General features: G+C 41.5%; 1 protein-coding gene across 4 annotated transcripts; it reads left to right on the forward strand.

Moving 5' to 3' along the window:
* The first annotated feature begins 3018 nt into the window (after window positions 1-3018).
* Window positions 3019-13700, forward strand: LOC103164088 (zinc finger protein 58). 4 transcript variants are annotated; one of them, XM_035440632.1, is made up of 5 exons: window positions 3019-3161; window positions 5047-5173; window positions 5667-5762; window positions 7095-7240; window positions 11569-12082. In XM_035440632.1, exons 2-5 carry the CDS (start codon window positions 5050-5052, stop codon window positions 12046-12048), a joined length of 846 nt encoding a protein of 281 aa, XP_035296523.1. In that variant the 5' UTR covers window positions 3019-3161; window positions 5047-5049; the 3' UTR covers window positions 12049-12082. The 4 variants fall into 4 exon arrangements, with proteins under 4 accessions (XP_035296523.1, XP_035296522.1, XP_035296525.1 ...); XM_035440631.1 differs by lacking the exon at window positions 7095-7240 and having other exon boundaries at window positions 11569-13700; XM_035440634.1 differs by lacking the exons at window positions 7095-7240; window positions 11569-12082 and adding an exon at window positions 10187-10360.
* The last annotated feature ends 499 nt before the right edge of the window (window positions 13701-14199 follow it).

The following is a 14199-nucleotide window of genomic DNA, read 5'->3' on the forward strand; positions in this document are numbered from 1 at the left end:
ATGACAGTAAATTGCATGTTCTCCATGTGACATCATCAGGATGTAAGGGAAAGATTTACTGAATGTCTGCTGCTCCTGTCTCTCCTCCTACACCTGCTGTAATGACCAGGTCTTGCTTAATTAACTGGTTGTTAAACTTTGTCAATTGACAGGTTGCCTCAGGAAAAATGATTCTAAGGTCCCAGTTCCTACCCCTTCATAAAAACCAAAGATTTGAAAGTAGCTAAAAGAAGTGGGGCATGAAGTAACTTAGGCCCAGTCAAGATATCCTGATTATACTGTATATCTCTATTGATGATTACAAAGTGGAGTCAGAGATAGGTTAATAACCACTAGTTTATTAGGGGAAAATACTCACTCAAGGGAAGCGATGACCAGGTTTGCACCAGAGCAGAAACAATTCCCAGTCAGCTCAGCCGAGTGAGAGACAGAGCCACATGCTCGCTTCCCTCCTTCTTAAACCCCAAGAGGGCATGGCCAGTGATCCCTCTAATCAGGGTTTCTCCCTACATATACCCTGGAGCCTCAACAGGCAAATACATTTGTAATGTTGTCCATACACAAAGGACAATTGTTTCCTATAATGGGAAAAGTAGAAACAAATAAAAGTAGCCAGGCTTGTTACAGCACAAACCAAGGCAGACCACAGGCATGAGGCAAAGTAATCTCAAGGACAGAGGGAATGTCCTATCGCAGTTAGAGAAAGCAGGCTTGGAGACCTTAGAAAGAGAAGGCATTAGGATTCAGTATAGCTTCTCAGACTGGAGAGCCACACAGCTAAGGTTCACTCTAATCTTAAAAACAAATAAAAAAATCAGGTCCCGCAGTGAGTTGTGGCCTGGCCTCCCTGGCTGGTTAGGCTACTGGATGGATTAGGGTTTCAGGATAAAAAGGTGCAGAGTGGATGCTCTCCTAATGCCAACATTTCAGCTCCAGCTCATGAGCCCCCTGCAGCCACCACAGGCTGTCCTTTCTGACCTCCCTCACCTCAGGATGTGAGCACAACCAAGCAGTCCAGTTTTCAGTCTGTGCATATTGCACTGGGTCCCTTGAAGATAACTGTACACTTAATAAAGGTTCATCAAAGTCTTGTGACCTCATGAGTAGAAGCATCTGAGACCACTACTTGCATATTGGCAACTCTCAGTCTCAAGGGACATAAAGAATGTGTTGGGCCCCAGCCCCCACAGGGTCTCTGTGAGTTGCTTGTCAGCCAATAACCACAGGTGCAAACTGTTTTCTACTCCTGGCTTACAGCCCCAGCCATGCCCACTGGCATCAACCATACCTGGGAAAACAAGAGCTCTTACAACCTGGGGTTGTAAGTGTATATAAGGCTGCTCTCCCCTTGGAATTAAGTTGGACAGATGCACATAGCACAAGAAGCTAGATGGCTCTGCTTTTAACTAAATCTCCAGGCTTTTGCCGAATACTAAGACTTAATTTTGGCATGGACGCCAAGTAGAGTTTCCATTAGACTGAGTTGTGGCGCGGACTCCACAGACTGCTTTTCCTTTCCTAGATAGAGATGAAAGTGAAACTCTCCAAGGCTGCCGGGTAGAGGTTATGGTGCAGAGTAACGTATTTGTCAAATTACAATAAGGGTGTTTGATACTTCTGCTATCTTTTTATCTTAGAAATCGGCATTTCTGTCTCCTGATTTTGAGAAAATGAGGTAAGTTCAAGGCACATGTTTCTGACTTTCAAAATACTGTCACATAGGAAGAATTTCAGTATCAGAGATGGCAAAGGAGATTGAACAAGACACTGTTAGACCCCCGGAAAAACTCAGGTATCCTGGGTCCCAGGTCACGACCTCGGTCACCCCAATCACCAGGCAGATTTGAGAGCTTGATGCAAACTGCATGAGGCTTTATTGTTTTTTAACGAGCTAACCCCATGTTAGCTCGGGTCTTTCACCCACCTGCCATGGCGGATGGCTAGCATAGAGATCATGTAGGGCAGCGTAAGGGGAGTGTCTAGGGGTATGCACAGGCTCAGGATTGGTGTGCCTCCAGGCTTGGAGGGCTTGCCCTGTGTTGATTGGCCAACTGGTTATTATGGCCCATAGGCCCTCCCAGGGTGGTTGCTATGCTCCGAGCGTCATTGCTGTGCCCTTGTCCGTAAAGCACACCCAGTGCCATAAAACATAGCGCCACCAGCTAATTTCTGATTGGTTCCTTGCCACGAGGCAGGGATCTGACTTTCTAGTGACTAGGACAAGGTCAAACAAGCATGTGTTCAGTTGTTATGGCTGCCGACAGGGGCAGGCATCTGACCTTGGTGACTAAGACAAGGTCAGACAAGCTGTTATGGCTGCCGAAATGGGGAGCTGGTCCCTTCAACACATCAAAGCTCTGCAGAAGGAATTCCAAGAATTGATCATGGGCCAGTGGTCATTACACACACTTGTATGAGACAGGAGACGTGTCCCTCCAGTTGGGATGGGAGCAGGGAGGTAAGCATGAACTAAGAACAGTGTATATGTACCTGAGTTTGTGAAAAACCAGGTGGATGTTGGTAAAATTCTAGCAGGGCTCCCACTAAAGATGAATTTCTTATGTATATTAGCATCTGAAAGTTTTTCAAGGGACTTAAGGATTGGTGGGGAAATCCTGCAATGGATTATGGGACTCCTTTGCAAATCAAAGTTAGGGAGTTGGACTTTCAACTTTGTTCAATGCTTTATATGCTGTCTGTGTCCCTGACCAACTTACTTCAGTACATGGGTTCCAAAGTTCACACAAAAACTGTTTCTCAGGCTGTGGACTCTGATCTATATATAGCTCACACAGGGATTCGGTACAGGCGAACAAGGGTTATTTATTTCCAGTAGTGCGTATTGAAACAAAGTCTACATTAGAGTCAAATGCGTTAACGTAGGCTAACTACCAGAGTAAAAAACATCAGACAGCAGGGTACAAATTCAAAAATGGGTGTGTTGGGGGGAGGGGGGACGGAGGGGGGTAGGATTTACGACCGACTTCCGGGAAGATGCCTGCAAAGAGTTCTGGGAAATGTAGTCCATGCAATTGTGACATCACAAGAAGCTGTCCAGGAAATTGCAATTGAGTTTTCGTTTTTTTGTACAAGTGCTCTTTCCACAAAGTTGGGCGCGAGTCCTGCCCCGCTGTCTCTCCTGCTGCGTCTCTGGCTTGGAGGTTGGTCCGGGGTGCAGCGCAGCCTGAGGCTCTATGCAGGGTGCGGACTCCGTCTTGGAGGGATCGGACCTGGGTCGGGGGGGAGGGCGGAGAAGCTGCCTGGGAGGTGCTGGGCTGAACTGGCTGGGACTTGGGAGGTTGCAGGTCAGGGCTGGGAGAGGGCGATGGGACTGTGCCTTGAGTAATGTTTCCTTAAGATGTGCAGCCCGAGTCCGCCTTGGGCTTCTGGGAAAGGAGAGCTGCCTGGGAGCACGGAGTAGATAGCGCAAGGTCCAGGACTGCAAGCTAGTGATGGCCAGCTGATGTTGGGCTCCCAGTCCCCACGGGGTCTCTATGGGTTGCTTCTCAGCCAATAATCATAGGTGCATCCTGTTTTGTAGTTCTGGCTTACAGCCCCAGCCATACCCCACTGGCATCAAAAACATGAGCTCTTACACCTGGGGATTTCCACTGTGCTGTAAGTGTATATAAGGCTGTCCCCTCCCTGCAATAGGACAGATGCACTTAGCACAAGCGGCTGCACTTCTCTGCTTTTAATTAAATCTCCAGGCTATCGCCCCATACTCGTACTTAGTCCTGGATCGGGCGCCACATGCTGAGGTGACCAGGCTTGCAAGCTAGTGATAGTCAGCTGAAGTGACCAGGACTGCAAGCTAAGGAGGGTCAGCTGATTGCCTGCTGCTGAGGTGGAGCTGGGAGCTGACTGAGCAGCTTTGAAGGGAGGAAGCAGGCTTCACTAGCTGAGCCATTCTCACATGGCTGCTGTCAGATTTCTCAGTGTCTTAGAGCAAACCGGGTTTCTGACCCCTCCTGTACTCTATCCTGCCTAGTGTAAGGGTCTTGAGTCTTGATTGTGTTTGTTTTCTCTGCCAGATAAAGAATTAAGAGAGGAAGAATGTGAGGCACAGCAAAGGTCTCAAGTGGGAAATTCTGGAAGACAGCTGACAGATCTGCCAGAGTCAGCTGCTGTAGAAAAGCATAGACTAGGGGTGAGAGAGCTCACTTGCTGCAGACATATGGAGGGAAAGACCTGCTCTAGTTCTCCCAGAGAATATCATTTTCCCTCTTCATTCTGTCTGCACTTTTGCCATTCTCCATTGTCATCAATTTCCCTGCTCTTGGCAATCTCTTGTCACTGTCATTGGCATCACTACAAATTCAGAAACTCAAACTTCAGCTAGAGTTGCTATATCAGAATCTGTATTTTCATTTCATTTCATATTTGTGATTGTGTACATGAAGTGTTGAAAATTCCTTCTCCCTCACCATGAGTTTCTCCTCTAAGAACGTGTGTGTGTGTGTGTGTGTGTGTGTGTGTGTGTGTGTGTGTGTGTGTAACACAAGCATATGACTATTACACAGTATTCTGCTTTTGTATGCCATTTAGAATTACCTGCCCAGGGCAGGCATCACCATAATGGGCTGTGCTCTTTCATATCAATCACTAATTAAAAAATACCCTCCTCAGTTTGGCTACAGGACAGTCTTAGAGAGACATTTTCTCTAATATGTTTCAAATGATCCTAGCTTGTGTCAAGTTGACAGGAGAACTATCCAGCACTGTGCATTTTGGTATTTATATTCTTATTGGTTGTTGGGAGATGTTGGGTCCCCAGCACCCACGGGGTCTCCATGAGTTGCTTGGCAGCCAATAATCACAGGTGCATCCTGTTTTCTAGTCCTGGATTACAGTCTTGGCCATATCCCACTGGTTATCAAAAACATGAGCTCTTACACCTGGGGTTTTTCCACTGTGCTGTAAGTTTGTATATAAGGTTGCTTCCTCCTTGCCTTTCGCCCAATACTTTGGATTTGCTCATGGGGCGGGCAACACAAATGGTGGTTTTAATTAAAAAAATGTAATATTCATTGATCTTTGTTTCAGGAAATGCTGTCCTTCTGGGATGTGGCCATTGAGTTCTCTCCAGAAGAGAGGGAATGCCTGGAGCCTTCTCAGTGGAATCTCTACAGGGATGTGATGTTTGAGAATTACAGCAACCTTCTGTTCCTGGGTGAGGATCTCATCCATAGTGAATTCTTATTTCACCATCAACATGTATCTTACTTGCTTTGTATGGTATCTCATGGGAACATTTCAACAGTGAGTTCCATATGCTTCATCTAAGGAATATTAGAGACATTGCTCCAGAGCTAAGAAACATGTCATTGATTTTTCTTTTTTTGTGTGTTTGAACTGTCAGCGTTGAATGTCTGTTTCCTTCACTTTGGTGGGACTGTTAGAAATTCAGTGGCATGAGGCATGGAGCACACCTGTTAAAGTGTTTCATGTTTCAGTTTCAATGGTTTTCCCTTTAAATGAGACTCAGAATCTGAACATTGTAAATTCCTCTAGTGTAGTAATATTGTCAGAATACATTTAAAGGCCTACTTGACTGTAATCATTTATTGTATTATTCTTTTCTTATAAACACTGTACTAAAAGGTACATGTCAGTTCCCAGTAGAAGAACACTTAAACCATCTTTTCCCCATTTACCGCAAACAGGTCTTGCTGTCTCTAAGCCACACCTGGTGACATTTCTGGAGCAAAGACAAGAGCCTTCAGGCATGAAGAGACAAGCAACAGCTGCCAAGCATCCAGGTGTGTAGGAATGAGGGGGTCAGGAATAGAGGTGAGGTACAGATATTCAACTGAAAGGCAGGCTTTCCCATCTGCCTTGAAACATGACATTATGGAGATCATTCTTTAGGCCTCTCCTTGTTTTTGTTGCAAAGCACATCTCTCAGATGTTTATGATGTTTCAAGTCTCTTAAGCTTGATAATTACCCAGTGGTGAGCTGTGCTTGTATTTATAGTTCCCTCCAAGGCTCATCTTTTTGTTGAGACTACATTGTAATGTAAGACTCAAGGAAATGCCACTCTATGCAGAAGTCATTTATTTGCTTGGGTTGAGTACAGGCTCATGCCAGAAAGATCTTTATACTGAGGTGAGGCATGATTGTGTTGGGTCCCAGCCCCAATGGGGTCTCTGTGAGTTGCTTGTCAGACAAAAACTACAGGTGCATCCTGTTTTCTAGTCCTGGATGACAGCCCCAGCCTTGCCCCACAGGCATCAAAAACACGAGCTCTTACACCTGGGGTTTTCCACTGTGCTGTAAGTCTGTATATAAGGCTGCTCCCTCCCTGCAAAAAAGGACAGATGCACATAGCACAAGTGTTGGACTTCTCTGCTTTTAATTAAATCTCCAGGCTTTCACCTGATGCTCGGACTTAGTTGTGGCATGGGCAGACACAAGTGGAGGTTCCATTAGACCTAGTCGTGGTGTGGGAGCCACATCTCTTTCTCAGTAGTTAGTAGATTTAGGCCTTGATGTGCGTATAGGCCCATTGTTTTCCTGGTTTGTAATGGGAGCGGGGCTAAAGGACATCCCTGATGTCTCTGGAAGGTGACTCGGGGGGCGCGGGGGGGGGGGGGGTTAGATGGACTTTCACAGTCCATGTCTCTTCCTCCTCAGGTGGTTGTGTTTGTCTTACCTGGATGTAGTTGTTCCATGTGTGGCTTAGTTTCAACAGTGCCCATTGTTCAGCACACTGTGCCCACTGGGCCTGCGGCAAAGCCTCTGTCATGTATTACCTAACTCTTTGCTGAGGACTCCTTACACAATCACAAATTGACATCTCAGCTCCAGGATTAGCTTTGTTAAGAGGCAGAAATTCAAAGCCAAGGGACAGGGCATGGCTGTTTGAACTAGAGTGTAGTTCCCATATCAGTTGGGTGGCAGGCATGGGTATAAGGTTCCCCTGTACACAGGATACTCAACATCAGTTCATAAGACATGGAATGTGGAGTGATTTTGATGAGTGTCTCCATTGCTTGAGATGTTTAGGGTATGGGTGCGGAGTCTAAGATCTGCTCCAGCATGGTCACCCCCTGTCTGGTGGGACCTGAGGAGTGATTCGTCTTCCTTACAGATAATGGGCAGGATTTCCTGGTGTGGCTTACAGGACAGAGGGAGACAGGAGCAGCAGACACTGCAAGTCCTATTCCCCATGCATCCTTTTGCTGTGGTGAGGCCAGCATGCCATTTTCTCTTGTAGGGTCTGTGTCACATTGGAGGGTAAGTGTGCTGTTCTATCCTGGGTGTGTCCTGCCATGCAAGTGTGGTTTAGATTTAATCTCTTTTACTCAAGCGTTCAATTTCAATAACCAGTTTTTTTAAGTATACCTCATCATTGAATACTATTCAATATTAAGAAAAAAGTTAACCTTAAATATGTTTTGCGTTACCTGCTTTATGTTTAACTTGGATAACATGTACACTGGCTTATGTAATAGAAGAAGGTATAGACTGGTCTCTTCCTTGAATATTTTCTCTGCAAATGAATTACAGTTGTATTTAGCATGACTACAAACAGATATTTGGACACATTAAAGATATTTAATAATTCATTAGATGACTCATCATTAAGTATATGTCTTAATTATCTTTGTTGTAACACTCTACAGTGAATTAGTGACTCTTGTAAGATTGGGGTTCTGTAAATGGAAGTAATTTATCTCTTAAAATTTTGAATCCTAAGATTTATATTTTTGATCTGAAGATACATTATACAAAAATAAACTTTAAACAAAATACAGTCTATGGAGAAACTGGTAACCTCACTGTCCTTGTTTCTTTATGGTGGACCTTTACAAAATCTGAATAAGCCAACAGGTCTTCTACATTAAGTACCTTGTTTTATCACAAAGAATACAATCAGAGGAGAGAATAGAAAGGTTAGCCTTTATATGAAGACACCTGTAAAAATAAAAAGGTGTACAATTAATTATCAATACAGTTCTTTGTGGTGATATTTTATTTATGCTACAACAAGTAAAGCTTGCCTGAAGATCAGAGGGAGAGCTAGCCACTAGTTAGCCACAGAGGTCTGGAGGTCTGACTAGACAGACAGGAAGTCATATGGCTGGGGGGAAGAGAGGAATATATGGTGGGAGGAAACAGGAATTCACTCTCTTTTGGGGCTGAGAGTCACTGATGTAAGAACTCTGTAGTGGCAGGCTGCTCTGCTTCTCTGATCTTTCAGCTTTGACCCCCCTAATATCTGACTCCAGGTTTTTGTTATTAATACCAATTAGAACTACAGTTCTTGTTATGACTCAGTCTCTCCAAATCTCTATAGATTAACAAAATTAGGAAAGACATAAGTGACTAAATAGTCTACTTTAAGTAGTTTGTGTTAACCCTGAATAATATTTTGTAACTTAGGAAATTTTGATGTTAAGTATGTTATCTTTAAGTCTCATCCACCATAAGGCCTGTATAATATAGTCAGACCTCCTGTCACCGACAGGTCTTCTGGTTTTGGTCCTCTCTTTATATAACTTGTCTAAAGTGATTTAAGGCCCCTTTAAAAGATATGACCTCAAAATTATGTCATTTGTTTTAAATCATTTCACTGATGATGAGATAGAAAATTTACATCTTAGCAAGAGCTTTAATAAGATATCAGTAGCCTTGAGTGAGAGAACATTTTTCACAAAGAAGAACCAACAGGGGAAGTATACAACAGGAGTTCATTCCATAACTGACTCCAGAATCAATTGAGACACCCCTCCCTTCCCCAGGCATCTGATTCTTTACATATACCCCCTTGATTAAGCAATGTCAAATGAGACAAGATAGTGTAAGTAAATTCATCATTTGATATAACAAAATTTCCCTAAGTAGAGGTTGTGAGGCAGTACCTATTTTCATGTGGGAGCCCTTATCCAGTACAACAGGTTTCCCATCACTGTACCTCTGTTTTAGTTTTGCTGCCATGTACACCCTAGTATCTCCAGAAAACCTTGAGACGTCTTGCAGTCAAAAGCCTGGCTCCTTGCAACTATCTGGGAGGAGTGCCCAGATACTCAGAGGAGAATTCAGTGACCTTGGCTGGCTCCTTCTTTTGATTAATACTAGCATTTAACAAGCCCAGCTATGATTACTTTTAGTGGGCACAGCTGGAGATATGAAGGAGCTAGAGGTAGGCGTTCAGCTTAGAAGATACTGTGATAATAAAAGAAGGTTGAATCCAAGCTACACAGCGAAAATAATGTGATGAATAACTATTACTGTTAAACCATTGGGCCTTTCATAGAGTCTTTATGATTTAGATAGTATCTAAACTTGTCATGATCATCCTTAAATTAAGAAAGCAGTAAACATCTAACAAAATTAAGTTGACTATTATTTTGAAGTTATTATTGAGAGATTATAGACAGTGTCTTTTTTATCCTTTTTAACGAAGAGGATCCCATTAGTTGTTTTTATGATGTACATCTTTCTACCATGAGGTAAATTAAATAACAGTCTCTATATAAAATAGTTTACTTCTTAGTGTCTTTTCTTGGGTTGTCCTGTTGTTCTCTTTCTGCCTGTCAGTGAGTCAGGGAGCCAGCTTGACCCAAGACAGAGGCTTTAGAAGAAATTCTGAGACAAATATTCTTGTGTTTGAAGTGGCTGTGGTAAATATATCCCCAGAGCCAGGCATTCAGTAAGCTAAAATAGTATACGATTTAAAAGACATTATCTATATTCAAAAGACACTTGTTTATAAGACTGAGCCCAGTGATTAAAATATCCAGAACTGGTTTGTGTCTGCAGATGTGGGCAGATACCTGAGTAGTTTTATATGCATTTTCCCTGTTATAAAGATATCAAGCTTTAGAATAATAGAATTATTCTATGAGACGGGCATATTGGCATCTTTGTGGATCAACCTCTAAGCTTTAAATAAGTACCGGTAGCCTAGCAATATTTAAACAGAAAACCATAAAATGTAGACACCTAAACAACTCAGAAAGTCCTGGAAGTGAAAGGAAGAGTATCCAGGTTTCATGGAGCAAGACATGGGCTGACCTCAGCCACAGGGCAAAGGAGTCCCACAACCACTGTTTTCCATAGAGTGAACCATGTTTGGATTATAAAGCTAAATCAAATTACCTCATACCAGAGGCTGGCCAGGAGCCTAAAACTTCAAAAGTGTCAGTTTCACTGATTCAACAATTTGTCATCAAACAGGGAATCTTCCAAAGCTGCAGGCGAAGGCTACTTGAGAACATTTTCTCAGTAGGATTGGATAGTGAGTTAGGGGAGCAGCTGGATAAAACTCAGGCAAAATGAAGTCCTTTTGAGCAGTTCAGTAGCAGACTTTACACTGTTGGTACACATCTGAAAACTGCACACTTCTGAAGACCTAGTGCAAAACCACTACAGGACAGTAACTTCACATGTAAGTTTCTTTCATAGCATGCGCCTTCATATTAATGAAAGCCATCAGAGTTCTATATGAATGATGAAAATATTTTCTCATTTTTCTCCTATCACACACTCAGCAACAATGATTTAAAATGCATGGACTTTGGGGACATACATTTAAACGGAAAACAGCCCACAACTAGGAGAGTGTGTTTGATTGCTCATCAGTAAGCTTTCAGAATCCTGTGGATTCAAGATTTTTTTTCTTTATTTTGCAGTTTGATATTCTGCATTAATATCTGACAGGGTGCACAGCCCTACAACCATTCAACCTATATATTTACATAGGTGGAATATCCAATTAAAAAACACATCAAGACAGCATAAGATAAAAACATCTATGAGGTCTAGTTCTGTGAACATGAGAACTGTGTGTTTCCACTTCATGTGTAATCACAAGGTGTGCGTGTTTGTTCCTTGTACATTGACTCTCTTCATTCATTGTTCAATGGTTGTTTACTATTATAAATGAATTAGTTCTTAGAAATTAGATAATGTGATTATCCATTCACCTGCAAACATGTTGCCTTCAGTCAAAGTTCTGTTACTTACAACTGAACATGAAGGTTTTTTCATAACCTCATATCCATCAGGTATATATTTTCATGTCATGAAAATAAAATGTATAGGACCACCCTAAATCCTGGAGATATATTATTTAATACCTGTGGACCATCTACTTACTTGCAGCACATCTTTTTTGCCTTCAGCTTTACACTTAAGATAAAAAATTGTATATTTCTGCCAGTCCTGTCTCACAGTCACAATGAAGTTTCTTTTTTCTAAGCATGGTTATTTTATAATTTCATATCTGTCTTGCCATATAACAGCTGTATTTTTTAATGGTCTTATTTTTGTTAGCAAAATGCCCTTAAGAGTTTCCACAATTTTAGGTGTCACAATTTATTTAGCTATTAAACTTTGAATAATATGCTACTATCCATTATTTCTATATTCTATTTAGTTGTGAATTTATTCCAGTTGTTTCCACCTACAGTATTTTCTGAATTAAGCTCATTGCCTATGGGTGTTGAAATATATGGTAGTTTCTCATCTAAGGTTAAATATATATGAGTAAACATTTCATTTTATCTGTGTGAATTTGTTGCTAAGCTTTTGTTCATATCTCACCTTTTGCTCAACAGGGACAACACCCAATGAATGTATTGAATCCAGCAAGGTCTTTGGTGGCAAATCATTCCTTATTCAATGCCACAGAACGCATACAGGGGAAAAACCCTACAAGTGTGAAGAATGTGGGAAGGCCCTTAGGTCTCGCTCAACACTTTCTGTACACCAGAGACTTCATACTGGAGAAAAACCCTACAAGTGTGAAGGTTGTTATAAGACCTTCAATACTCTCTCTAAACTTTCTGTACACCAGAGGGTTCATACTGGAGAAAAACCGTACAAGTGTGAAGGTTGTTGTAAGACCTTCAATACTCGCTCTAAACTTGCTGCACACCAGAGGGTTCATACTGGAGAAAAACCCTACAAGTGTGAAGAATGTCATAAAGCCTTTAGTACTCGCTCAACACTTTCTGTTCACCAGAAAAACCATACTGGAGAAAAGCCCTACAAGTGTGAAGAGTGTGGTAAGTCATTTTACTATCCTTCAATGCTGAAGCAACATCAAAGAATTCATTCTGGAGAGAAACCTTATAAATGTGAAGAGTGTGGCAGAGCTTTTTATGATCCTTCGTTCCTTAAGAAACATCAAAGAATTCATTGTGGAGAGAAACCTTACCAGTGTGACAAGTGTGGCAAACTGTTTTCCTATTCTTCACACCTTAAAATACATCAAAGAATTCACTCTGAAGACACTCCACACAAGTGTGGGGAATGTGGCAGAGCCTTTTCTAAGCTTTCTGCCCTTACTAAGCACAAGTTTGTTCATTCTAGAGAGAAACGACACACGTGTGAAGAGTGTGGCAAAAAGTTTGCCAGTCCTTCAAAACTGAAGAGACATGAAAGAATTCATACTGGAGAGAAGCCCTACATATGTGTAGTGTGTAGCAAGATCTTTTGTACTCATGCAGAGTTTTCTATACACAAGAGATCTCACACTGTAGAGAAACGATACAAATGTGAAGAGTGTGGCAAAACCTTTTGTATGTTCTCATACCTTCCACTGCATAAGTTACGTCACACAGGGGAGAAATCTTACAAGTGTGAAGACTGTGGGAAAATGTTTTACTCTACTGTAGAACTTAAAAAACACCAAATAATTCATACTGGAGAAAAATCATACAAGTGTCAAGAATGTCCCAAAGCCTTTCGTAATCAGTCAGGCCTTAATAGACACAAGGCGGTTCATACAGGAGAGAAACTCTACAAGTGTGGAGAGTGTGGTAAAGTCTTTTCCTATTCTTCAGACCTTAAAAGACATCAAAATATTCACTCTGAAGACAATCCACACAAGTGTGGGGAATGTGGCAAAGCCTTTGTTAATCTTTATAACCTTACTCGACACAAGACAGTTCATACTGGAGAGAAATTCTACAAAAGTAAAAGATTTACACATCTTTAGCCTTTAAAGGAAGTCAAATAATTCATTCTGAATACAAATTCCACGAGTGTGTGGAGTATGGCAAAATATTTGCTAATCATTCAGACCTTATCCAACTCAAATGAATCCATAGTGGAGAATATTAATTATTTTAGAATGTCAACAGAAATATCTAATTTCCACCAATACAAATGCTAAGAATGTCACCAGAGAACAGTAGAGACTTCTCTTTACTATAACCTCCCCTCCTGTTTGTTCAAGCCATGTTTTTGAAACTTGCCTTGATTTATGACTCTTTATTCTGTAACTATAAATGTTCCATGAGACTGTTACCATGTCGTAACTTTGTCATTTGGGTTCTCTGAATCTGAGATCTAGGCTGTGGAATAGTTACTGTTGGTTTTTCCCAGTGGGGTCATCCAACTGCTTGTGATAACATCTCCCCTGGGTGTGTAAGAATTTCCATAGACTTCTATTTCTCACCAGGTTGGACTTTAGTGAAATGGTCTGCATTGGTACCAATCTGGGGTGAATGGGCATTTGTGTTTATCTCCCAAGGAAATGCTAACAGAACCCATTTTCAGTCATATTCAAATCCAGAATAAAGAATCTCTTATTTCCTTTAGATTCAGAACAGCATTTCTCATATGTATCCAACTGTCATGTCATAGAAACTTGGAACAATATTGAAATAAGGATCTGAGCCAGTTGGACTCACTCAGCAGAAGGGATGTACTTGATTAGTGGCTATGTGATCCTCAAGTATGAAATACTGTAGGGGCAGGTCTTATTTTACTGTTGATACAGATTCTAAAGTCATCTCAATCTCAAATTTACTAACACAGGGTAATTAACACCTAAATATTAACAATCACTGGCTTATAGATAATTAAATGTCTCTCATGTGTCCAGAATTGTGTTTCTAGTCATGCTAAGTACAAATGAAATTTATTCACAGAGATGAGTGGGAAGGAGAATCCAATTATCTCTCATTCTACAGTCCTCTGTACATGCTGTTGAAGTACAGCCAAAAGCACATACCTCCAAACATTTTAAATTTCGTTTAATGGGATATAGCTTCTATAACCATATATGTAAACATATATTTGAAAATTATTTTGGAAAATGAATGCTTGAATAAAAAGATCTGTCTGCTGTCTTCCAGAATTTCCCACAAGTGACCTTTGCTGTGCCTCAGATTTTTTCCTCTCAAGCCTTTAACTGGAGGAAATGAACACAATGAAGGCACAAGACCCTTATACTACAC

This window comes from Cricetulus griseus, chromosome 2 (genome assembly GCF_003668045.3).
Source record: "Cricetulus griseus strain 17A/GY chromosome 2, alternate assembly CriGri-PICRH-1.0, whole genome shotgun sequence".
Taxonomy (NCBI): domain Eukaryota; kingdom Metazoa; phylum Chordata; class Mammalia; order Rodentia; family Cricetidae; genus Cricetulus; species Cricetulus griseus.

Excerpts from the sequence above, each read along its gene's own strand:
- LOC103164088 (XM_035440631.1), top strand. The coding sequence starts at position 5,050 with ATGCTGTCCTTCTGGGATGTGGCCATTGAGTTCTCTCCAGAAGAGAGG. Across the intron at positions 5,174-5,666 it reads CAGCAACCTTCTGTTCCTGG|GTCTTGCTGTCTCTAAGCCA; the intron begins GTGAGGATCTCA and ends TACCGCAAACAG. Across the intron at positions 5,763-11,568 it reads AACAGCTGCCAAGCATCCAG|GGACAACACCCAATGAATGT; the intron begins GTGTGTAGGAAT and ends TTTGCTCAACAG.